Consider the following 27686-nt stretch of genomic DNA (forward strand, 5'->3'; position numbering starts at 1 on the left):
TGATCTTCTTATGAGCAAAGCGTGGTACTATCCCTGTGAGTCCTCTAGGTTCTATTTTCTATGGTTTTAGTAAGTGAGTTAGAGTGATAACTAAATATCAAATCTTTATAGAAATATAACCTAAGATATAAGGTCTGCAACTAGAGATCTTAAGTCTAGATTTGCCAGTTATGTATATGGATGAGCCTTGAATCTGATTAAGTACTTATTCAAAATCTTGAAGTTGGGGAAGTAATTATTGAGAAAAATGTATGTACACTATGACTATAACTGTAAAATCTATTTTAAACATGATTAAATATTTGAAAGACTTGAAATGATAATAGATTATATTGGATTTGGGAGGATTTTAGTTTTCCTTCATAAATTAAACAGTATGTAATAATAACTGCTTTTTAATGTTGTTATGATTAATCAAATAATTCCAGATATTTTTTGTAGGTTGCATTTGTATGTAATATCATCCATTTTGGGTCACACCTTGAAATACTCAGAGTTACTCATGGCTCTGCTCTCAGGAATCACTCCTGGCAGTGCTCAGGGAACCATGGGTTGCCAGGAATCAAATCTGGGTCTGCCACATGCATGGCAAGCTCCTTTCCCACTGTATTATCTTTCCAATTCCAATTTTTTTAAAATTTATTTTATTTCATTTACTTATTTTGGTTTTTGACCACATCCAGCAGTGCTCAGGGCTAACTCCTGGCTCTGCATTCAAGGATCACTCCTCTTGGGGTTCAGGTGTCTACCATTTTGAGGTGATGGGGATTGAACTCAGGTTGGCCACATGTAAGACAAACACCCTGCCTGCTGTACTCTTGCTCCAGCCCTGAATATAATATCATTCTGTCATTGAATTATTGATAACCTTCTGGCTTTAAGTGGAAATCTCAAATCAGAGTGGAGAAAGTCTGCTACTAGGAATATTATTGGGATAGTGTAATTGGGTAGTTTAGTTTGCTAAAAGAGGAACATACGTATTTAAAAATAGCTGTGGACTTAAAATCCACGTACCTTATAGTCAATTCATTTTTATCTATTTATTTATTTGGGTTTGGGGCCAAACCCACCCGTATTCAGGGGCTATTCCTGGCAGTGCTTGGGAACCAAACCAGAGTCAAGTGCATTCAAGGCAAGTGCCTTTAATCCTGTATTGTCTCTGGCTCCACATTAACCCATTTAAAATATATAACTCTGGGAATTTTTTATATCATCAGAGAAATTTGATATATTTGGTATATTCACAATATAACCATCACCACAGTCTATTTTTATAACATTCCATTCTCCCCAAAAATAAAAGCACATGCTCTTTAGTTGTCATTCCCCATTGCATTCTTGCTTTCTTGCTTTCTTTCTTAATTTAGTCACCTTGAAATTATAAAATTATTTCATTTCATTTCATTTCATCATCCTGTTATTCGTCGAATGCCTCGAGCAGGCCCCAGTAACGTCTCTTTCATCCTAGCCCTGAGATTATATTCAAGGCTATTTAGGAGAATGAGACCCATCATTGTTACTGGTATTTGGCATATTTGGTACGCCACGGGGAGTTTGCCAGACTCTGCCCAGTGGGCAGGCTACATTCGATAGCCTGCAAGTTTGTCCAAAGTAGGAATAAGACAATAAGATGTCATAAAAAAAAGTTTTGTTAAGATGTCGCACGGCCGCATCGCGGCCGCGCGGTTCCGGGATCTGGATTTTATAGTCTCTGAGTCTTGGCCGCTGATGGGATTACACGGCACCAGGGGGCCAGGTGGTGGGTGTGACCCCCGCCTACTGGAATTTGGAGGATCTGGGTGGAAGATGCTCGACTCCAATTCGAGTAGGCTTGGAGGTCTCGGCCCCGGAACCCGCGTGGCTTTGCCCCTCTGCCAGTACCTTCAGGTGTGCAGAGAGTGGTCTCAGCATGGTGGTGGCTGGTCCTGGAGGTCTCCGGCTGCCGTAGCCCTGGCCGGGGCGGGGAGGAAAGCTCAACCCGCTCCCCTCCAAGGGACTCCGGGAAGGAACATCCAGGCGCGGGGGCAGAGACTGCACTGTTCTCGTCCGGGATCTGGATTTTATAGATTATTTTATCTGGATTTTAAAATTATTTATAATTAAGATTCAGGCATAGAAGATTTCAAGCTGATCACTTCACTGTACCCACTTCATTTCCCTCCACCAATGTCCCTCCCATCCCCATTTGTCTCCCACCCATCAGTCTGCTTCTACAAGAGGCACTTTTTTTTCTTTTTATAAGTTTTTGCACTGTCGTTTATTGTACCATTGCTGATAGGGTAACACTTTACCACCTTTTAGCACCTTCTCCTCCTCCTCCCAGCTAAACACTTCTCTCCATCATAGATGTTGCCTCCTACCTGTCTTATTCCCAAGCCTCCTCAAGTAGCATGTTTCCTACTGGATACCAGATCTTAAGTTCTTTGGTTTCATTGTCCTGAGATATTAGTTATTCCACCATTATTTTATATATATATACATCTTGCATATGAGAGATCATTCTGTGTTGGTCTCCTTCTGACTAACTTTGCTCAACATGATACTCTCCATGTCCCTTCATGTAGCATCAAATTTCATGACTTCTTGTGGCTGAGTAATATTCCATTGTGTATACATGTACCATAGTTTCTTTATCCAGTCATCTATCCTTGGACACTTGAGTTGTTTCCAGATTTTGGCTCTTGTATATAATGCTATAAGGAACATAGGGGTGCAAATGTCTTTTCTCCATTTTGTTTTTGAGCCCTTAAGATATATTCTGAGAAGTGGGGATGCTGGGTCATATGGCAACTCAATTCCTAAATTTTTTAGGAATATTGTTTTACAGAAAAACTGAATCAGTCAACATTGCCACCAGCAGTGAATGAGAGTCCCTTTCTACCCGCGTCCACACCAGCACTGATTGTTCTTGTTCTTTTTGATGTGTACCAGTCTGATGTGAGGTGATACCTCATTGTTGTTTTGATTTGCATCTCTCTGATGATTAGTGATGCAAAGCATTTCTTCATGTACCTTTTGGCCATTTATCTTTCTTTGAGGAAATTTCTTTTCATCTCTTCTCCCCATTTTTTGGTGGGTTTGGAATTTTTTTCTTCTTTCTCCCAGTGCCTTGCATATATTTGATATTAACCCCTAATCAGGTAAGACTGTTAGTAAATAATTTCTCCCATTCCATTTTTGTATTGTTGTTGTTATTTCCTTTGAGATGCAGGAACTTCTTATTAATTTAATGTGGTCCCATTTGTTTGGGCTGGAGCGATAGCACAGTGGGTAGGGCGTTTGCCTTGCACGTGGCTGACCCAGGTTTGATTCCTCCGCCCCTGTCAGAGAGCCCGGTAAGCTACCCAGCATCTCACCCGCATGGCAAAGCTTGGCAAGCTACCTGTGACGTATTCAATATGCCAAAAACAGAAACAAGAAGTCTCACAATTTGTTGTGAGACGTTACTGGTGCCGATGAACAACGAAAGGAAAGTGCTAAAGTGCTACCGTCCCGTTTAATATATATATATATTTAGTGAAACACCATGAGATACAATTGTAGACTTAAAGTTTTTGTGTTTAGGTTCAGTTATACAATGATCGAGTACCCATCCCACCACCAGTGCCCATTTTCCACCCCCACCAATCCCAGTATCCCTCCCACCCCCAATCCCCCATCCCACCCTGCCTCTGCGGCAGGGCACTACCTTTTGTTCTCTCCTATTGGGTGCTGTGGTTTGCCGAAGAGGCATTGGGTGACAATCATGTTCGGTCTATAGTCTACTTTCAGCATGCATCTCCCATCCTGGGCAGATACTCCCAGCACCCTCTATTTGGTGCTCCCTTCTCTATCTGAGCTGCCTTTACCCCTAGAGTGTGCTGCTGGCCTCGAAGCCATGGAATGAACCTCCTGGTATTTATCACAGCTGTTCTTGGGTGTTAGTCTCTTATTTTGTTACTTTATGTTACCCAGATGAATGCAATCTTTCTATGTCTATCCCTCTCTTTCTGGCTCGTTTTGCTTAGCATGATATTTTCCATATAGTACCACTTGTACATAAATTTCATGACTTCATTTTTTCTAACAGCTACATAGTACTCCATTGTGTAAAGGTACCAAAGTTTCTTTAACCAGTCATCTGTTCTCGGGCACTCAGGTTTTTTCCATATTCTAGCTATTGTAAACAGTGCTGCAGTGAACAAACAAGTGTAGATGTCACTTCGACTATACTTTTTTGCCTCTCCGGGGTATATTCCCAGGAGTGGTATTGCTGGGTCAATTGGGAGCTCAATTTCTAATTTTTTGAGAATCGTCCATACTGTTTTCCAAAAGGGTTGAACCAGTTTGCATTCCCACCAGCAGTGAAGGAGGGTCCCTTTCTCACCACATCCGCGCCAACACAGGTTGCTTTTGTTCTTGTGGATGTAGGCCAGTCTCTGTGGTGTGAAATGATATCTCATTGTAGTTTTGATCTGCATCTCCCTGATGACTAATGATATAGAGCATTTTCTCATGTGCCTTTTAGCCATTTGGATTTCTTCTTTGAGAAAGTTTCTGTTCATTTCGTTGCCCCACTTTTTGGTGGGGTTCGATGTTTTCTTCTTGTGGAGTTCAACCAGCACTTTGAATATCCTTGATATCAACCCCTTGTCGATGTGTATTCAGCAAATATCCTTTCCCATTCTGTAGACTGTATTTTGGTCACTGTCCATTTGTTTATATTTGCTTCCATTTGCTTGGTCAGTAGTGTTTCATCCACGAAGATGCCTTAGCTTCAATGTCTTGGGAGAGTTCTACCTACATTCTTCTATGTATCTTATGAATTCAGGTCTGGTATCTAGGTCTTTGATTCCTTTTTATTTACTTAGGTGAGTTTTTTCTTTTTTTTCTTTTCTTTTTTTGTATGTTGCTGGGTTTTAGCTCACTCCAAAATGCCCATCTTTACACTAAGGGTTGCTTTAGCTATTCAGGGAAGTTTATTGTTCCATATGAATTTCAGGAGTGTTTGATCTATTTCTCTGAAAAAATGTCATCCATATTGCTCTCTTTTCTATAGCCCCAGCCAATCACTACTTCATTTTATATACCACTGTCTCTGTATATTTACCTTTTCTGGACATTTTATTTAAGTGGAAGTATACAATAAGTAGTCTTTTGTGTGACCAGCCTTTTTTATTTCCTGTAGTGTTTTCATTGTTCACCAAGCTTGTGTTAGTACCTCATTCCGTTTTATTACTGAATAATATTCCATTGGACAGAGCAATAGCACAGTGGGTAGGGCGTTTGCCTTGCACACGACTGACCCGGGTTCGATTTCTCTGTCCCTCTCGGAGAGCCTGGCAAGCTACTGAGAGTATCACGCCCGCACGGCAAAGCCTGGCAAACTACCCGTGACATATTTGATATGCCAAACACAGTAACAAGTCTCACAATGGTGACGTTACTGGTGCCCGCTCAAGCAAATCGATGCAGGACAGTGCTAATATTTTTTTATGTGGATATGCTGCGTTTTGTTTATGATTCTATCAGAGTATAGACTTGTTCAAACTGTGGGGCTCTTAAGAACACTTGGCTGGAATAAGCATTCATGCAGGATTTTGTGTGGACAGGTATTTTTTGTTGTTGTTGTTTGTTTTTTTATCTTGAGATAGCACAGCGGGTAGGGCGTTCGCCTTACACGCAGCCAACATGGCCGACCCGAGTTCGATTCCTCTGCCCCTCTCGGAGAGCCTGGCAAGCTACCGAGAGTATTCGATATGCCAGACACAGTAACAACAAAGTCTCCCATGGAGACGTTACTGGGCCCGCTCGAACAAATCGACGATCAACGGGAGGGCCTTTACCTTTTACCTTTACCATATACCAAAGAATGGGATCTTATGTTAACTTTATTTTTGGTTTGGGGACCACACCCAGCAGTGCTCACTGCTTACATCTGGCTCTGTACTCAGGGATCACTCCTGCCAGGGCTCAGGAGACCATATGGAATGCTGGGAATCTAACCTAGGTTGGCAGCCTGCAAGGCAAGCACTCTATCCACTGTATTATCTCACCAGCCTTCTCTTATGTTAACTTTTCATTTACCCTTTTGAGGAACTACCAGATTCTTTTCCAACATAGCTGCATTGATTTACATTGTCACTAGCAATATGTGCTAATAGGTATATGCACTGTTATATAAATAATACAATATGTATGTTATATAACTTTATGTGCTATCTGAGCACCTAGAAAAGAATATCAAGGAGTATGTCACATAGTACTAAGAGATGATAAAAAGGACATTTTAAAATATATTTCTTAAATATTTTTGGGTGTTACAATAGTGTTAAAGTGGTTTTTGTTTTATTTCAGTCACCTTGAGATACACAGTTGTAAAGTTGTTCATGATTGGGTTTCAGTCATATAATGTTCAAAGTGTTAAAGGTTTTTGTTGTTGTATTTGTTTTGGTTTGGGGCCACACCTGGCAGTACTCAGGGCTTACTACGGCTCTGTGCTCAAGATCTCTCCTGCCAGACTTGGAGATGGCCATATGGATGCCAGGGATCAAACCAAGGTCCCCTGCACTGTATTATTGCTCTAGCCCAATAGTGTTAAAGGTTATAATATCTGTTCAAATAGCATAATGGAAAATTTTTCATCAGTTTCTAAAGATAATATTTTGCCAGTCAACTCTGACCTTAATTCATTGGATTTATTCACTTTTATCTTTTGTAAAATTCATATTAGCAATTGCAAGAATGAATCTTCCTGATATCCTAAGCTATAGTCCTGAAAATAGAATCTTTAGTCATGTATCTTTGAGAATTTTGAAATCTTGAAATCGTGTAAGATATTAAAATATTTGTATTTCATCATGCAGAAAATCATATGAGTATTTTTTTTTTCATTTTTTAGGGAAGTGGTTGACTCAATGGTTCAGCATTTTAAAGTTACTATATTTGGGGATCGTAGACCAGTTTATGATGGAAAAAGAAGCCTTTATACAGCCAATCCACTTCCTGTGGCATCTACTGGGGTAAGATGGATCTTTTGATTATCAAACCATGTTTTAGTAATGCTTACTTGTAATTGCAACTTCTGCCACTTCATTTTATTGCCTATATGTATCTTTGTAATTTTATCTTTTTTTTTCTTTTTGGGTCATACCCAGCAATGCACAGTGGTTACTCCTGGCTCATACACTCAGGAATTACTCCTGGCTGTGCTCAGGGGACCAAATGGGATGCTGAGAATTGAACTTGGGTCGGCTGCGTGCAAGGCAAATGCCCTACCCACTGTGCTATCACTCCAGCCCCTGTGATTTTATCTTTTTATTTAATTTTTGAACTACACCCAGCAGTGCTTAGGGTTTACTCCTGGCACTGTGCTCAGGGATCACACCTGATATTGCTTGGGGGCCAGGTATGGTGCTGGGGAATCAAATCTGGGTTGGCTACATGCAAGGCAAATGCCTTAGCTGCTCTCTTTCTCCAGCATCTGTAATTTTACATTTTTAAATAATTTCAAAATTTAAAAAAATCATAAATATCATGAAGAGAGCTCACAAATACCCTTTACCTAGTTATACCAATTTTCTTAACATCAACCACATTTTTTTATCATTGTTTCTTTTTTGTTTTTGATACAGGATACAAATATAGGTATAAATATATTTAGAGTGAGAGATACACATGCATTCTTTTTTTTTTTTTTTTGGCATTTTGGATCACACCTGACAATGCTGAGGGGTTATACCTGACTGCACTCAGGAATTACTCCTGGTGGTGCTTAGGGGGACCATATGAGATGCTGGGGATTGGACCCAGGTCAGTCACATGCAAAGCAAGCACCTTCCCCACTGTACTATTGCTTCAGCCCCTACACATGAATTCTCATCTTTTCCAGTACTATACAAGAGTAAGTTGAATCATAAACGAATAAATAAGCTGTTATAAATTGATAAATAATCTACTTTTAAGGTCTTTTTGGGGGTGTGGAGGAGGTTGGCACACTGGGCGGTGCTCAGGGTTTACTACTGGCTCTGCACTCAGGGATCCAGCCTCAGTCATCGCATGCAAGGCAAATGCCCTACCCACTGAAGTATCCCTCCCACCCAATAAAAAACTGTCACTGTCCTCCCATTGTTTATCGATTTGCTCTAGCAGGCCCAGTAAGTCTCCATTTTGAGACTTGTTGTTACTATGTTTTGCATATTGAATACATCACGGGTAGCTTGCTGGGCTTTGCTGTGCGGGCAAGAGACTCTTGGTAGCTTTCCGGGTTCTCTGAGAGGGGCGGAGGATTCGAGCCCGGCTGGGCTGGGCTGGCTGCACACAAGGCAAACGCCCTACTGCTGTGCTACCGCTCCAGCCCAATAAGAATACTTCTTTTTAAAAATGTACTATTGGGGCTGGAGAGATAGCACAGCAGATAAGGCATTTGCCTTGCACGCGGCAGACCCGGGTTCGATTCCCAGCATCCCATGTGGTCCCCTGAGCACCGCCAGGAGTAACTCCTGAGTGCAAAGCCAGGAGTAACCCCTGTTCATCATCAGGTGTGACCCAAAAAGAAAAAAAAATGTACTATTTATCTATTTGCTCCCTGGAGCAAACATTTTTGGCATGCCAGTTACAAAAGTCTTTCTTGGCAGTGCATCTTACAGGAAGCAATTAATATATATTTGTTTATTAATAGTAATGTTGATGTGATTGTTTTATTATGTTGATAGTAGCCTAGTTTCTCCTTGCAAGTTACTCTTTCTCTTTGCTCTTGCGGGGAGATTATGTTTTTAAATATTTTAAGTAAAAATATACACAACGTAAAATTTGCCATCTGAGTTTTTGTTCTACTACACCTGACTCTGCTGCATTCAAGAATCACTCTGGCTCAGGGGACCACCTGGGTTGCTGGGGATTGAGGCAAACACCTTACTCACTGTCCTATGTCTCTGGCCCCTGTTTGAGCCATTTTTAAGTCATAGTTCTTTGTCATTAAGTATGTTCATACCTATCACCTACAACTACCATTATTCTTGAACTTTTTATTTTGTAAAACTGAAATTCTTTCATTGTTTACTATCTCCCTATTTTTGTCCCCTCCCCACCTCAGCCTCTGATAGCCACTGTTTTTGTTTTTTTTTTTAATCACTCAATGCCTCTTATAAGTGGGATTACAGGGAGTATCTTGTCTTTTATGACTGGCTTACTTCACATAGCATAATGTCCTGAATCATCCATGTTTAGGATGAAACGAGAGATTGTGCTGAGTGAAATCAGTCAGAAAGGTATAGATTCAAAATAATCTCTCTCATATGTGAAATTTACAGATAAATAGCAAGGTAGCAACAAAAGGCCAAAGGAAGTACAATGGGAGAATTGATCTACACAGTTGAGTTGTGGGGAAGTGTTGAACAGGACATTGGGGTCCTTGGGGGAGGGGGACAAGTGGGTGATGAGTGTGGCATAGTAATTATGCGCATGAGAAACCATCATTAACAGAATTGTAGGTCACAGAATCTCAATTTAGAAAAAAGAATCATCTGTGTTCAAAAAGAAAACATACACCTATGTTTATTGCAGCACTAATTTACCATAGCCGAGATCTGGAAACAACCCATGTGCTCAGCAGCATTTAAAAATTGTGGTGTAGGGTTCAGAGAGATAGCTCAAAGGAACGAAGTGCATGCTTTGCATGAGAGAGGCTTGGGTTTGATCCCTGGCACTGCATGGCTCCCCCAGAATCACCAGAAGCACCCCCCTGGAGCACAACTGGGAGTTCCATCTCCTGCCCCAAATGACTGGCTATAATAAACAGAACAACCAAATTATGTAATGATTCACAATGGAGTATTACTCAGCTATAAGAAAAGATAAACTACTATATTTTGTTACAACTTGAGTAGAACTAGAGGGTTTCAGATTAAGCAGAATAAGTCAGGAGAAAGAAAAACCCCAGATGACCTCACTCCTGTGTGGAACATAAACAAAGCAAGGAAATAGACCATGGCCAATGAAAACAACTAAAAGCTGAATTTATCACATGGGATGGGAGGGGGAAAGAGGGTTTGGGAAGGAAGTGTCAGATGAGAAGGGACTTAAGAACAGTGGTGGAGAAATATTAGCGCTTTGGTATGGGTATGGTCACGATCACGATCATCCTGTTGTTCATCGATTGCCTCGAGCAGGCACCAGTAACGTCTCCTTCGTCCTAACCCTGAGATTTTAAAGTGCCATATTCAAGGCCCTTTCAGGGTTAGGAGAATGAGACCCATTATTGTTACTGGTATTTGGCATATTTGGTACGCCACGGGGAGTTTGCCAGACTCATTATATGCCTAACACATAAGAATTAACCTGTTGTAAATCTTGTTGCTTAAATTTTTAAAGTATACTAAGCAAATATTCGATATGCCAAACACAGTAACAAGCAAGTGTCACAGTGGAGATGTTACTGGGTCCGCTCAAGCAAATCCACGAACAACGGGAGGACAGTAACAGTGACTAAGCAAATAAAAATTATCCATGTATGTTGTAGCAAAATACGTTTTAAAGACTGAATTATATTCCAATGTATGTATATAACTTTGTTTATCCATTCATCTGTTGGTGGGTATTTTTGGGTATTGCAAATAATGCTGTTGTTAAAAAAAGGTATACAGCTCTGTGGTATAGTCACTGTTTTACTTCTGAGTATATATGTTGAAGTAGAGTTGCTGGTTGTTAGTTAATGTGTAATTTAGTTAATTAAAAATGAATAAATAAAATTACCGTGCTATGTCCAATCAGCCATACCATTTTACAGTCCTACCATTTTACAATGCACAAGGGTTTCAGGTTTTCCACATCCTTTGCCAACACTTATTTTCTGGTTTTTTTTTTTTTTCAGTAGTCACCTTAATGAGAGCTAGAAATGTCTTACTATATTTTTTGTTGCATTTTCCTAATTATTAATGGTATTGAGCATCTTTTTATGTACTTACAGGGTATTTGTTTCTTTGTAGAAATGGGTATTCAAATTCTTTGTCTTTGTTTTGTTTTTCTTTTGGGGGGGGATATATCTGGCAGTGCTCAGCGGCTAGTTCTAGCTCAGTGTTTATGATTCTCACTTAATGGTACCTGGGGAACTGGTGCTCAGGGGAACCATGTAGTGCCGGGACCAAACTTGAGCCTCCTGCATGCAATGTGTGTAGTCCATCCATCCTGTTGAACTATCTCTTTATATCCCTTTGCCCAGTTTTTTAGAAATTTATTCTTGTTGTTGAGTTGTAGAAATTCTTTATATAATTCTTATCAGTTATGTGATTGCCAGTTACTTTATCACATTTCGTGTGTGCCTTTTTACTTTGTTGATTGTATTCTTTGATAACCGTAAGTTTTTAATTTTGACATGCAATATACTGGAGATACTGTTTCACATTAGTCTCTTTTAGTAATTCTTGATTCTTACTTGGAAGAATTATTACAATATAGTAATGGTAGTTTCCTAATTCAGCCTTCGCCCCTACATTTATTGCTTGGTATTCTACCAAAAGGGAAATATTTTCTTCTTCCATTTTATTAAACTTATTTATTTGACTGCCCAAATTGACCCATACTTGACCATCAAAAATCCTATATCCCCTTTTAAAATTTATTTTTTCAGTTTTGGAAGTAACCACACCTACCGGTGCTCAGGAGCTATTCCTGGCCCTGTTCTTAGCAATAACTCCTGGTCATGCTCAGGAATCGAACTCGGGTCGGCCATGTTGGCTGCATGGAAGGCAAACGCCCTACCGCTGTGCTAGGGGCTCGAGTTCGATTCCTCCGCCCCTCTCGGAGAGCCCGGCAAGCTACTGAGAGTATCTCGCCCGCACAGCAGAGCCTGGCAAGCTCCCCGTGACGTATTCGATATGCCAAACACAGTAACAACAAGTCTCACAATGGAGACGTTACTGGGCCCGCTCAAGCAAGTCGATGATCAACGGGAGGACCTTTACTTTTACTTTTACATGCTCAGGAACCATATATGATTCCCAGGATTCAAACCAAGCTGCTTCATTGACATGCAAAACAAGTACTTTACCTCCTGTATTGTTTCTCTGCCTCCACTCCCCCCTATACACCCCTCCCTTCTTGTCTACTTTTTTTGCTGACACAAATATTCCAGGCTCATAGTAAAACTAACATTGATTTTCAATCATGAGTTCAAACCAGTATCTCATCACAGGACTCTTCTTTCCACCATTGCATTTTTATATCTTCCTAAAACATTACCACTTTTACTCAGTGTTTTAGACCTAGAGTACATATCGTTTCTGAATTAGGATACTATAGCACTGTAGCACTCTTCTCCCATTGTTCATCGATTTGCTCGGGTGGGCCCAGTTACATCTCCATTGTGAGACTGGTTGTTACTGTGTTTGGCATATTGACTACGTCACGGGGAGCTTGCTAGGCTTTGCTGTGTGGGCAGGATACTCTCGGTAGCTTGCCAGGCTCTTCAGAGGGGTGGAGGAATCGAACCCCGCTCGGCTGGACCGGCCGCATGCAAGGCAAGTGCCCTACCCGTGGGGCTATCATACCAGCCCCTAGGATACTATACACAATATAACACAAACCTAATAAGATTTTATATATATACATGTATATATGTGGTATATATATATATGTATATATGTGGTATATATATATCACATATATATATATATTTTGCCACACCTGGCAGTGCCTGTGGATTACTACCTGTGATGCTGAGGGGACCATGTGGTATTAGGAGATTAAACCAGAGATTCTGCATGCAGAGCATGTTCTCTGGCCTAAGATCTGTCTCCCCAGCCCTACTTTTAAGATTTTAATTTTTTTTTTCTTTTTGGGTCATACCCAGTGATGCACAGGGATTACTCCCGGCTCTGCACTCAGGAATTACCCCTCGTGGTTCTCAGGGGACCATATGGGATGCTGAGCATCAAACCCAGGTCGGCCGCGTGCAAGGCAAATGCCCTACCTGCTGTGCTATCACTCCAGCCCCAAGATTTTTTTTTATATAGTTCTTACGACTTTCCCTTCTCTGCACCTTCTAATATGGAGTATACTCCCCATGTTATGGCACAGTTAATCATATTAGTATTTGCTTTCTTTATTTTCCTACTTTGTGGTGTTACTCATTTGAGTACATTTTATTTTATTTATATTCATTTTTGGTTTTTCCCTGCATCTTTATTAAGTTGTTTTTTTTTTGTCACACAGATAGTTTTAATTGAAACTTATGTAGAAAAATATGAAGAGAAAAGGACAAGAATGTGTTCAAGAGAGAACACAGGCTTCTCCTGTAGAAATAGGAAGCAAAGAGACATAGAGACAAGCAAGCAAGCTAGGTGTTGAAGGGAGAACACTAGCTCAAAGAGCAACTAGCTTTAGTTTTTTCCAATTTGTAGACTCTTAATACGTTTCCAAAAGTCAAAACTATGTCCAGAAATACTCTCAGAATTCAGTTGGTCCCTTTATTTCTTGCAGTCTGTTCTATCCTGTCATTTTTGTGTTTCTGCTTCATTATTCTTGTATTTCTCTCTTCTAAAATATGCAAGTTATGAATATTTTACACTTTCCCATTCTTGCACACAGAAGATGACATAATATTTGTAATTTTCTCTAATTTGTTTTTTTCACTTAACAGTTTAAATTGAAAATTGTTTTGTAGCAGATCCAAGAGATCTTCCTCAGTCTTTTTTTGTTTGTTTGCTTGTTTTTGTTTTGTTTTGTTTTGCAATACCCCATGTTACTCAGGGCTTACTCCTGGCTCAGCACTCAGAGATCACTCCTGGCTGGACACTCAGAGATAACTCCTGGCAGGCTCCGGGGGTGCCACATGGAGTGCTGGGGATCAAATCCTGGTTGGCCACATGTAGTGCAAATGCTCTACTCACTGTACTATCACTCTGAGCCCCAGGTCCCCTCATTCCTTTTCTATAATTGACCAAGTATTTGACATTTAGGTTATTTCTGGTATTTTGCAATGACACATAATGACACATAAATAGCTTGTTTAAATTTTAGTTTATTAATTACCGATTTTTAATATTTGCCTTGTTTTCTCTTAAATATTTTATAAGTTAAACTGAAAAATAATTGTGTTTATCTTTTTGCCTTTAACTGGTTGACTTTTTTCCCATCAACAGGTAGATTTAGATGTTACTTTACCAGGGGAAGGTGGAAAAGATAGACCTTTCAAGGTGTCAATCAAATTTGTCTCTCGGGTGAGTTGGCATCTGCTACATGAAGTACTGACAGGACGGACCTTGCCTGAACCACTGGAATTAGACAAGCCAATCAGCACTAATCCTGTCCATGCTGTCGATGTGGTGCTACGACATCTGCCCTCCATGAAGTGGGTGCTTTCAGCTTTTTTTCCTTCTTAGATTTTAAGTCTGAAGGCTTTCTTCCCAGTTCCATTGTTCAGGCCTCCTTTGTTTATTAACCTTCAGATGTATATTTTTTATTATTTTTATTGAAGAATAGCATTCATGTGGGTTGATTGAAAGAAGTAATTTAAAGGAAGTTCTCAGCCTTGGAGTAAATGTGTATTTTTAGCTATTCTAAAGAATGCTTTTATAAGAAAATTGTTTAACCTTTTTTTCTTTGGAGCTATAAAACTTGAGAAACTAATTTATCTTCAAATATAGTCCTATAGCTTAATCACCTCATTTTAGAGGTAATATCATTTTATGCACATTAATATCAAACAGTATTCAACATGCTGTTGGGGGGGGTCAAAGATAGAGTATAGCAGGTAATGAACTTACCTTGCACGTGGTCATCCTAGGTTCTATCCCTGGCACTATACATGGTCTCCTGAGCATGATCAGGTATGATCCCTGACCACAGAGCCAGGAATAAGTCCTGGGCACCTCTGCGTATGATCAAAAATTTAAAAAAAAGAAAACAAATGCTACTTTGAAGCACATCAACACCTATGTTTGTGTATATAAAGTCTGAACAACATGGGCACAGTTTTTTCAGTAATATTAGGAAAAATTGGGGTGGTTGTGACAATTGAAAACTGCAGAAAAAAATCTTTACAAACTATATGGCCTATAAATATCAGGGAAAAATAAGAAAAAGATACAAGTATAGTAAAACATATGGAATTAATTATCATCAGTAAAATAGAAAAAGATCTTATAAAGTTAAAATTTATCTAAAGTTACAGATAAAAGCCCAGAGAGAGAGTCCAAGGGTTAAGGTGCTTGCCTTGCATGCAGCTGACCCCAGTCTGGTCTCCATATGTGGATATGGTCCCATGATCCCTGTGAGTAGTGAGCCTTGTCTACAGAGCCAACCTTTAGTACAAAACCCGAGCCCCGAAAAAGAATTTAAGAGGAAAGTATTTTAGTGCCATTCACCATGGACAAGTGTAAACAGATGTAAAGATGCAGTATTAAATTATAACTGCCTAAGACTAGCTAGTGCTTACTTGTACTGATGTATTAATTTCATAGCCACCTCCTGCTGCTATTGGTTTTTTTTTTAATTTTAATAATGTAGGAGTGCTGCTATTTGTTCAGCCATTAATTAAGCTGAACATATTGGGCATGAACTCCACCTGCTGCTATTGTTTTGAGGTCAAGTGATTGCTGAAGTGCTTTGTGGTGCTAATCTTCTCATGAGCATTTCTTCTCTTCAGTAAATTGCTTGTCACAGTGTAAAGTAATTTCTTGCAGTTCTTGTGTATATTTTCTTTTTGTTTGGGGGCCACACCAGTGGTGTGCAGAAAGTACTCTTGGCGTACTAAGTGGGCCATTGGTGCCAGAGATTGGACCCAGATCTCCCACATGCAAAACAGGCACTCTAGTCCTTTGAGCTCTCTCCCTGGCCCTTCCATGTATTTTTAGATTGTGCTTAGTACAATGAGACCTACAGGAGTTGCCACAAGATATACTAGAAATAATCCCAAGAAACAGGAAAGTCATGATATTATAAGAAAAAATTGAATTTCTTGATAGGATATAGTTACAGATAAGTGACTGATACTGAAAATAAATGAAAAGAGGGTTCACAGAGATAGTATAAAACACCGGAACAGGGGCTGGAGCAATAGCACAGCGGGTAGGGCGTTTGCCTTGAACGTGGCCAACCCGGGTTCGATTCCCAGCATCCCATATGGTCCCCCGAGCACCACCAGGAGTAATTCCTGAGTGCATGAGCCAGGAGTAACCCCTGTGCATCGCTGGGTGTGACCCAAAAAGAAAAAAAAAACACCGGAACAAATATTTCACGTTCTCAAGGCCCTGAATAAAACCCCATCATTGCATGGTCACCTCCTGGAGCACCACTGGCTATTGCCGTGGATGTCCGTGAGCACCTTCAGGGTATCCTTGGTGGCCCCCTACACCCTTGGATCTGAGGAACACTGCATTTCCAGACCCAGCATTGAACCATCAGAGCCAGTTGTCTTAGTATCACTGAGTCATCCCTTGGCCTGCTGTGCTCCCAAAAGAAAACAAATGACATTAACTTAATGCATGGGGCTGGAGCGATAGCACAGTGGGTAAGGCGTTTGCCTTGCACACAGCCGACCCAGGTTCGATCCCCGGCATCCCATATGGTCCCCGAAGCACCGCCAGGAGTAATTCCTGAGTGCAGAGCCAGGAATAACCCCTGAGCATCACTGAGTGTGACCCCAAAAAGCAAAAAAAAAAAAAAAACTTAATGCATTAATAATGTACTGTACCTCAATTATATATAATTTTCTTAATAACGTTTTCTCGATTGTAAGATTTATTACCAGTAATACCTATAACATACACATATGGTAAGGACTACAGTCAATAGCAAGTTATTAGTAATTCTGCGTGTACATCACACAGTGATGTACATGGATTAGACCTAAGAGAGTACATAGTGTGCCTTGCATGAGACAGCTCTGGTTCATTCCCCAGCACTGTATATGGTCCCTTTAAGCACTGTGTCAGGAGTAGTCCCTTAGCACAAAGCCAGGAGAAAGTCCTGAGCATAACTGGTGTACCCCCACCCCCAAAAACAGAAACCCAAAGTTATACATGTATTCTCAACTTTAGGAGTCAGTGCCCTTGCACTCATGTTGTTCAGGCTCAACTGTGTATGTGTGTATGTGATTAGTGTTCTTAAAAAAAAATCTTGCTAGAAAATTTATTGAAATTGCTTTATATTGTTTTATTTTGTTTTGTTTTTGAATCACACCAGTGATGCTCAGGGCACACTCCTGGCTCTGCACTCAGAAATTACTCCTGGTGGTGCTCTGGGGATGCTATGGGGTGCCAGGAATCCCACTGAAATTGCTTTTGATCATTAACAGTTTAGCATTTTTTAAGATGGGAACTGTTTTTTAATAGATTTTAAAGAATTTTAAATTTAAAAAGTTTAAGGAGGACTGGCTACATAATGGAAGTGATAGAGCACATGCTTAGCATATGTAAGGTCTGAATTTGATCTTCAGCATTATTTGGCTTCCCAGGCACCTCTGAGTGGCCCTGGTGACCTCCAAGCATCACAGGGAATGAGGGGCTCCAGCTCTGCTCCGAGTCTTCATAAGGGATGGCCCCTAGTAAAAAATAAGTTTTAAACGAAATTTTTTTTCTTATTTCTGGGTTTCGTTTTTATTTCTTGGACCATATCCAGCCGTGCTCAGGGCTTATTCCTGGCTCTGTGCTCAGGGATCACTCCTGTCAGGGCTCAGGGGACCACATGGAGTGCTGAGAATCAAACCCAGATCAAGCGCCCTGCCCTCTGTACTATCTTCCTGGCACATTAAGTGAAATTCTTATTTAAACATTGATCAATTTTAAGAATAGAGAATTTCAGTGAAGGATGCTGATGCTTTTTCATTTAGAATGATTGAATTTTACACATTTTAAAAATGTTTAATTTCATAAATTCATAATAATAATAAGCATAATTTTGATAAATTCCATTTATATGCTCTAGACTCACCTGTTCTTCAGTTTTAGATACATATATGGAAAGGAAAGAATTGAACATGCCATTTTAATTTTTGTAGATATACCCCTGTGGGGCGTTCCTTTTTCTCAGCTCCTGAAGGATATGACCACCCTCTTGGAGGGGGCAGGGAAGTATGGTTTGGATTTCATCAATCTGTTCGGCCTGCCATGTGGAAAATGATGCTCAATATTGATGGTAAGGGAAGTGAAAGTCATATTCTTTGTGGGGTAGTTGGTTTGTGTATGATTGTGTGTGTGTCTGCAGGTGCACAAGTACATTTTCTATATAACTTTTTATACAGGTGTTTTAAAGTAGTATTTGAACTTATATACTTGTATATATACTTGTATACAAGACATTGGAAAAGCTCATATTTTTATTACATTTTATTTTGAGAGTCTTTACATAGAGTTTGTCCTGGAATGTGTTTAAACATGAAGTAAGCCCATGAAAGCTTTGACATGATCATCTGAGCAATCTTCTACTATATTTTACTTTTAATTTAAGATATTTTACATAAATGTTTCAAAGACAGAGGTACATTGGTCTTAGTGACCCCAGGCATTGAACTAACTGCGGATGCTTAATGTGTTGCTAAATGTATTCTCTTTTTTTTTTTTTTGCCTTTTTGGGTCACACCTGGCAATGCACAGGGGTTCCTCCTGGCTCTGCGCGCAGGAATTAGCCCTTGCGGTGCTCAGGGGACCATATGGGATGCTGGGAATTGAACCTGGGTTGGCTGCGTGCAAGGCAAATGCCCTACCCGCTGTGCTATTGCTCCAGCCCCGTATTCTCATTTTTAAGTGTTTGCTTGTGAATATTTTTGAGTTATATAAAAGTAGAAGAGGAGCATGACAAACTGCCACATATAAAGTCATTATCAAAATTGGCTAACTTTTCTTTTTTTTCCTTTATTTTCATCAGTAGTGTTGTTATTGGTGCCCAGGATGAAACTAGGGCCTTATAAATGCAAGGCAAGTGCTCTACGGACACTTAGCTACATCCCTGCACCTGGCAGGATTTTTTTTCTATCTTTGCTTAGTTGTCTACACCTCTTCTATAGTTCTTTTGTTTCGTTGTTTTGGGGGCCACACATGGAAGTGTTCAGCAGTGACTCCTGACTCTGCTCAGAAATCACTTCTGGCTGGCCCAGGGACCATATGTGGTGCCAGGGATTAAACCTGGGTCTGCCATGTGCAAGACAAGTGCCCTACCTGCTGTATTATTACTCAGCTCCTTTTTTAGTATTTTTAAGTTTAATACCAGACAGCATGTTATTTTGTTCCCAACTATACTTCAATATGCATCTTATTACCGTATGTTAGAATTATTTAATTATATTTAGAGCTTCTGATATCCTGTCCATAATTAGATTCACTAATTTGTCTCAAATATATCTTTTTATGGTAAGCTGCACGAGACCCATTCATTACGTTGATCTGTTTTTGCCCTTTTAAAGTCTAGCAGTGGGCTAGAGCAATAGCATGGAGGGTAGGGCATTTACCTTGCATGCGGCCAACCCAGGTTCGATTCCCAGCATCCCATATGGTCCCCTGAGCACCACCAGGAGTAATTCCTGAATGCCCGAGCCAGGAGTAACCCCTGTGCATCGCCAGGTGTGACCCAAAAAGCAAAAAAATTAAAAAATAAAATAAAAGCTAGCAATATCAGTTCCATCCCTCCTGTTTCCTTTGCCATTGTTACAGAAACTTTTGTACCTATCCTGTAGAATACCCAAAACACCTGAATTAATTTTTGTTTTCCACTGGGGTCATTACTTTGTTTCTGAACCTTTTATATTTCCTGAAACTGAAGTAAACCTTATAAGCTTGATCAAATTCTGGTTCAAAATATTTCAAGAGTGCTTCATATAATATGGTAGTAGGAGGCACACAGTTTACATTGGTTACAATGTTTGTGATAATAAGAATAATTAGTAGGTTTAGAGTTCAGTAAAACTCTTGTAAATTTCCCAATGCATCTTTCAGTTGTTAATATTCCTCCATTAGTAATTGTTAGTCAAATTGTTTATTTCTCTAGATTACCAACTCAGTATTTTATAATCTATTATTCCTTCTGCATTAGACAGAACTCTTATCAGGAAACCATAGTGCCCTATTGATGACTCATCAGTCTTTACCAGTCTTACTGCTTTTAGCACAGCAGGCTGTTCAATCTGTTCTTCTATTTCCTATCTTACCTGGAATTAACTGTTCTTCCAAGAAGCCTTGGATATTTCCATATCAGCTCAGTACATTTTTTTTCAGCCATAATTTATTTTAAATTAACAGTAATTTATTTTTTTTAGCCACGTCTACCATTATGGGAATGTCACTGAGGGAATTACTTCAGAGTCTATTTTAGTAACATTAGGTTATTTCTAATTATTTGCCTTCTCAGATTATTATTTCATATAGAGATATCTTTAAATATGTATTCTTTGAAGTGAGATTGGTAGGTCAGAACAATTTGTAATTTTGATTATTATTGCCAGATTGCTTTCCAAAAGAACTGTTAACATTTTGCATCAACAAAAGAGATCACCTGTTTTCTTACACTCTTGCCATTTCAGGTGTCAAATTCTTGATTTTATAACTCAAATTTAAAGATTTTTTATGTGTTTATATTTTTCATTTGCCCATCATATCACTATATAAATGCCATTATTTAATTTCCACAAACAGTTGTGAACAACTCTGCTTAGTTTCTGAGTTAAGCAGACTTTTCCCTTGTCTGTGCTATGATTTACAGATTATTATCCCTAATACCTTCTTTTACCTTTGATAAGGTTTTGTTTTATCTTTTGCTCTGCAGAAATTTGTTTTTGTTTTGTGTGTTTGTGCATATATGTGTTAGTAATCATTTGCTTTATGACTACTATTGAATAGGACTATTCTCATAATTTTTCTTTCAGAGTTTTCTAAGCCAATCTTATTTTTCTGGGTTTGCTTTAGAAACATCTTGCCTAGATATAGTGAGTGGGAGGATAGGCTGGATATTTTTGTTGAAATCTCACTATGCTTGTAAAATAAGTTAGGACAAATAGGCATCTTCAAGAACTGAGTATTTCTGTCAGGGAAAATATTTATCTTCTTAAAGACAAAACAATGCCTTTTGATTTAAGATTACTTTTGTTACTCTTGGTAGTGTTTTAAACTTTCCTCACATAAACTTGCACATTTTTCAAGTCAACTTCAAAGGGCTAGTGTATAAGACACGAAGTTTGATCTCCAGCACCACGTTGTCCAAGCACGCCAGGAGCTACCATGAGCAGTGCTCTGGGAGTAACAGCACTGCGGGGTGTGGTCCAAAGCAAAACAAAAATTGCAGTTTGGGGTCTTATTCCTAGATATTTTCACCCCTCGATTTTTTTGTTTTTTGTTGTGTTGGGGTTTTGTGTGTTTTTTGTTTTGTTGGAGGGGTTTTTTTTGTAATTGTTACACTGGCTTATAGATTCTGGCTGGTTATATATTTTTACTTGTTTTGTTTTGGGAGCCATACCAGGCAGTACTCAGAGATTACTCTTGACTCAGGGATCCCTCCTGGCAGTGCTCAGGGGACCAGGGATGCCAGGGATGCTAGGGACTGAACCTGGGTCAGCCGCATGAAAGGCAAATGTACTGCTTGCTGTATTAGGGTTCTGGCCCCTAATTGGTTATATTTGTATAAATGAAGCCTTTTGATTTCTATATTTTTTTCTCTCTTTTATTCTTTTACTTATTTTAGCTTGTCTTGTGGTTTTCCTGACGTCTCTAGTTTTTTTTTTTATTCCCTTTTTTTTTTCCCATTTTTGGGTCACACCTGGCAGTGCTCAGTGGTTACTCCTGGCTTTGCACTCAGGAATCACTCCTGGCGGTGCTCAGGGGACCATATGGGATGCTGGAAATTGAACCTGGGTTGGCCATGTGCAAGGCAAACGCCCTACCTGCTTCGCTATCACTCCAAACCCTTACTCCTATTTTTTAAAATATTGATAGGTTTACTTGTTCCTTTAGATTGTTATATCTACTTTTTATCCGATTAATCAGACAGGATATTGTTATATGTGGGCATCCTCTTTATTTCTTCATTTAGGAGGAATGTTTTCACTGTTTCTGCATTAGGTGTGATATATGTATGTACATATATGCATGCACATATTTATATACATTATAGGAACATTTGTTGATTCCTATTTTATTCTTTTTCATCAAGATGAGTATTAAATTTTGTCAGGTATCTTTTTAGTATCTTTGGAGCTGCTGATAAATATCTTTTTAACAAATCTTGAACCCAACTTGCTTTTCTGGATTCTTTTTATGTAATACCAAGTTTTGTCTGCTGATATTTTACTTTTTAAATCAAAATGCAAAGGTAAGCTTGATCTGACTTGCAGCTACTCTTTCACAGTCTTTCCAAGTTTTGGTATTAATGTTGTATTTCATACAAATTTGGATTGTATATGAATCCTGTATTTGCATTGAATATTGTTGCTGTACTCTAGGGAACATAAGTAAACTAATATATAGGGAACATATAATTCACTGTTTTCTTCATTGTGAATTATACCCTTTATGGTGATGAATGAAATTCTTCTTATACTTTTACACCAGAAGTCTATATTTTTCAAAAATGGATTGAAGCCCATGCTTTTGTACTTTCTGAATCACAATGTACATCTCAGCAGTAGCATAGAATAGTTTTGCTTGTGGGTTAGCAACCCCCTTTTTTAAAAAATAAATGGATGAGCTAAGTTAGATAGGAAGAACATACTTGCCAGGTCTTAATTGTATCAAGTTAGTGTATTTCATATTTTCTGAATATATTTGGTTTTTGAAATTTTAGGCAATGTTTTCTGGGTTTATTTATTTATTTTTTTTGGCTTTTTGGGTCAAGTTGGAGCGATAGCACAGTGGGTAGGGTGTTTGCCTTGCACACAGCCGACCTGGGTTCGATTCCTCTGTTTCTCTCAGAGAGCCCAGTAAGCTACCAAGAGTATCCCACCTACACGGCAGAACCTGGCAAGCTCCCTGTGGCGTATTCAATATGCCAAAACCAGTAACAACAAGTCTCACAATAGAGACATTACTGGTGCCTGCTTGAGCAAATAGATGAACAATGGGAGGACAGGCCTACAGTGTAGTGCTTTGGGTCACACCCAGCAATGTTCATGGGTTCCTCCTGGCTCTGCACTCAGGAATTACTCCTGGTGGTGCTCGGGGGACCATGTGGGATACTGGAGATCGAACTCAGGTCAGCCATGTACAAAGCAAACGCCCTCTATGACTCCAGCCCTCCTCCCCCTATCCCCACTCCAATTTCTATTTTTAAATGATTGATATTTGAAAAAAAAATTTCTCACTAGTGTTTACCTTTATTTTGTACAATCTAACTTTACTTTGCTCACCTTTCCCTATAAATGCATTATGTTTTGTTTCTTTAGTAAGTAACAATTATATCAGTCTCATTATTTTCCTTCCTTTCTTTCCTCTCTGTATTAGCTAGTTTTAGGAAGATAGCAATGTTTCATTATTATTTACAATTTTATTCTTCAGGGTTGCTTGCATTTTTATTATTTTTATTCCTATTATAAAATACAGTGAATTTATTCTAATTATTTTTATTCCTGTCATTGATTCATTCTACTATAATAATGTATGATATTGCTATTATGTAATGTTACTATTCCTATGTTATTAGAGCATTTAACAGGTATATTATTGCATATTTCTACATCTATTTGTTTTCATCTAAAGTGTATTGGTACTAACTATAATTTCTTTTGGTGAAGTATTTTATCTCTTGATTGGAGTTTATATCAAGTTATTTCTTCAAGAAGAGTTCAATATAAGTGAGAATAGCTTCTACTTTTTTGAAAACTATTTGTTTATATATATCGCAGGAGCGATAGCACAGCGGGTAGGGTGTTTGCCTTACAAGCGGCCAACATGGCCGACCCGAGTTCGATTCCTCCGCCCCTCTCGGAGAGCCCGGCAAGCTACCGAGAGTATTCGATATGCCAGACACAGTAACAACAAAGTCTCCAATGGAGACATTACTGGGCCCGCTCGAGCAAATCAACGATCAACAGGAGGGCCTTTACCTTTACGTATTTGTTTATATCATTATCCTGAAAGTCAAAAGGACATAAAATTATTCACTCATACTTGATGTATTTCTGCATGTATTTTTTCGAGATTCTGTTGTTGAATGTTTGATAAAGAAGTCTTATGGTCACTTTGATTTCCTTTTTCCTTTAGAGGGGACCTGCTTCTTCTGTCTCATCACTAAAAGTATTTATTTCAGTTATTTTACTAGTTTTTTTTCTCAGTGTGTACCTTTTTGGGTCAGGTTGTTTAAAATATGCGATTACGTTTGAAACTGTAGATTCAAGTCAATTTCCTCATTTGCTCCTTACTGTTCCTTTTGTGGTGTTTCTTTTACCATGTTTTCATTATAATTTGTCTTCAGTTTTAAATTTTAAAAATCTTTTTTATTTCTTTCCTTTTACATTGCTTTTTTTTTTACATTTGTAAATTGTTATCTTTTATATTATCATTCTTTTCCTACTTGTATTTAAACATGAATATTTCCAAATTACTTGTTCAGTCTGGAGTTAGAAGGAGTTGTGGGATAGGAAGTTAGGAACAGAGTAGTTTTCCAGGTTTTTCTGACAAAAGCCCTTGTCCTCTGTTTGGATGAATTCGTCATGTTTCTTTAAAATATGGCTACATCTTTACCTCTCAGTAACTTAGGACCCATGACCTTAACTATAATCCTGCCTTTAAAAGAAAAAAAAAAAGCTCCTTCCTTTTAAAACACCTTCCTCTGGATAGCTAGTACATCTTGCATTGCACATGGCCAATCTGGGTTTGACTCCAAATACCCTATAAGGTTCCCCCCCCCCCCCAAGCACTACCATGAGTGATCCCAGAGCATCACTGTGTGGCCCAAAAACCAAAACTTAAAAAAAAAAATCAAAATGCCTCCCTCAGGGGTGCAGACAGAGTACAAGCAAGTAGGATACTTGCCTTGCACACAACCAACCTGGGTTCTATCCTTGCTACCTCTATGGTTTCCCCAAGCACCAACAGGAATGAATGACCCCTAAGCATAGAACCAAGTGTAAGTCCTGAGCACAGCCAGGTATGGACCCAAAAGATAAAGACATCGCAAAGACAAAATGTCTCCCTCAAGGACAGGGAGGTAGTAGTTAGGGCACATGCTCCCAACCCTCATTCAATCCCAGCACTACATGGTCCTTCCAGGTGTAGCTCTGGAGGTCCTGAGCACTGCAAAAGTACTGGTACCACATCCTCAGACCCTTGAATTTAACCACTATCTTTGTTGGCTGAGAATTGCCAGTGCGGCCCCCAGGCCTCCTGAGGACCACTTGGGACACCCCCACCAAAAAAACCATTAAAAAAATGCTTTCCTCAGGTGGTGACAGTTAAGGATTTTGTGGAGGGAAATCTGGAATTCTTTGTACTATCCTTTAACTTTTGTAGGGCTGGAGATATAGCACAACGAGTAGGGTGTTTGCCTTGCATGGGACCAACCGGTTTTGATTCCTCCATCCCTCTCGGAGAGCCTGGCAAGCTACCAAGAGTATCCCGCCTACACGGCAGAGCCTGACAAGCTCCCCATGGCGTATTCTACTTGCCAAACACAGTAACAACAAGTCTCACAATAGAGACGTTACTGGTGCCTGTTGAGTAAATCGATGAACAACGGGAGGACAGTGCTACTACTTACTATCCTTTAACTTTTGTAGAAGTTTGAAATTACAGAAGAGAAGCCCATACCGTATTTTGGAAGGGTCGTCATCTCTGGGTCTTTTGCTTCTAGACCTCTCTTCACTTACTCTCAAATACTTTCCTCTGCCTCCTTTCTCTGCCTCCCGAGATCCCCTCTATATTCAGTTCTAAATTTTGCCGTTCCCACTTTACGTTAAGAGCCCACTCTCTCTGGGAGTGAAAATTTGCTATCCTCCCCCTAAGCCCCTTTCAAATTTTATGCCCTTCGATGTTTAGAAATGGTTTCTTGTATAGGTTCCATTAGTCTCAAGTACTTTAAAACATATTTACTTCTAATTTATAATTTTTATATTTTTATGGTTTCCTAGATCCACTGAAGATGCAGAATTTATTTTTTAACGTTCATTTTGTTGGTCTATATGAGTTCTAAGAGGAAAATAGGAAAATTGCAAACAAAATTGCTGCTGTGTTCCTAGGAACATTAAGTTCAACTATAGCTATTCCTGGAAACATTTTCTAAATATCCATCATAAAAAAAAATTACTGATGGCCCAAACATTCTTCTCAATAAGCTAGAGAACTAACAGAAAATTAAATGTAAAGAATATAGAAGGAAACAAGAATTAAAACCAGATATTAGGGGGCTGGAACGATAGCACAGCGGGTAGGGCGTTTGCCTTGCACGCAGCCAACATGGCTGACCTTGGTTCGATTCCCAGCTTCCCATATGGTCCCCCGAGCACTGCCAGGAGTAATTCCTGAGTGCATGAGCCAGGAGTACCCCTGAACATCGCCGGCTGTGACCCAAAAAGCAAAAAATATATATATATATATTAGTACAGTAGAAAACACAAATTTGCCTCCATCTTTCAGGTAGGGAGTCTTGAAAGGTTTTTAAGAAGGAGAGTGACATGATCATATTTGTTTTCCAGAAAGAGACCTCTGGCAGCAGTGTGGAGAATAGATAGAGGAGAAAAAAACTAATCTGAGAAGCCAGTTAGGAGGCTTTTTCAATCACTAGTTCAGGTAAGAGATGGTGGTGGTCTAATGTGGGATGACAAGGAAGGAACATACTATAAGATTTAAGTCGAAAAACATAGATTTGAACAGGTAAAAGGCTTTGGCTATAGTTACTGGCACATGGAATTAGTTGGAAATGAATAGACCAAAGGACTACCAGGTTACTAGAAATAAATTTTAAACCTGATATATCACTCAGGTTTAATAAGAAAAGTAGAACTAGTTGAAGATATGTTTAGAAATAATAATAGGCGCTAGGTAGGCAAATCTGAAGTCCCTTGGCTAGACTGGAAATACTAAAACTAATGTTCATAGGTGGGATTTCTTCTGTCTTAGGGAAGCCTCAGCCATGCTCTTTTAAAGTCTTTTCAGCTTAGAAATGTTGGGGGCAGAGAGATAGCACAGTGGGTAGGGTGCTTACCTAGCACACAGCCGACCCTGATTTGATACCTGGCACTGCATATGGTCCCTGGGATTGCCACTAGTGATCCCTGAGGACAGGGCTAATAGTAATCCTGAGTATTGTCAGATGTGTCCCCAAAAAAAAAAACAATATTTTTTTTTAAATAAACTTCAGCTGGGCCTGAGAGATAATCATGCAGGGTTGCCTAGCACGCAGTCAACCTAGGTTTAGTCCCCACTAGGAGTTGTTACTGTGTCTGGCATATCGAATACTCTGGTAGCTTGCTGGGCTAACCCTGAGTAATGTCAGGTGTGGCTCAAAAGCAAAAAAAAAAAAAAAAACCCTTAGCTGGGGGCTGGAGCGATAGCACAGCAGGCAGGCATTTGCCTTGCACGCGGCCGACCCGGGTTCGATTCCCAGCATCCCATATGGTCCCCTGAGCACTGCCAGGGGTGATTCCTGAGTGCATGAGCCAGGAGTAACCCCTGTGCATCGCCAGGTATGGCCCCCCCCCCCCAAAAAAAAAAACCCTTAGCTAATTATATGTATTAAATACATCTACAAAATACCTTTACACTAATACATAGATTAGTGTTTGAATAACTCGCAAC

General features: G+C 39.5%; 1 protein-coding gene across 3 annotated transcripts in view; it reads left to right on the forward strand.

The window, feature by feature from the left end:
* Nucleotides 1-27686, forward strand: part of AGO3 (argonaute RISC catalytic component 3) — a 121738-nt gene that overhangs the window by 36662 nt on the left and 57390 nt on the right. Inside the window, exons 3-5 of one of the 3 annotated variants that reach the window (XM_056122746.1) lie at nt 6881-7001; nt 14118-14326; nt 17975-18111. In XM_056122746.1, the coding sequence (XP_055978721.1) occupies nt 6881-7001; nt 14118-14326; nt 17975-18111 (467 nt within the window). Of the gene's footprint in view, nt 1-6880; nt 7002-14117; nt 14327-17974; nt 18112-27686 lie in introns of those variants that run through there. The other 2 variants (XM_056122748.1, XM_056122749.1) reach the window with 2 other exon arrangements.

The sequence above is a fragment of the Sorex fumeus genome, unplaced genomic scaffold (genome assembly GCF_029834395.1).
Source record: "Sorex fumeus unplaced genomic scaffold, SorFum_2.1 ptg000047l, whole genome shotgun sequence".
NCBI classification, from domain to species: domain Eukaryota; kingdom Metazoa; phylum Chordata; class Mammalia; order Eulipotyphla; family Soricidae; genus Sorex; species Sorex fumeus.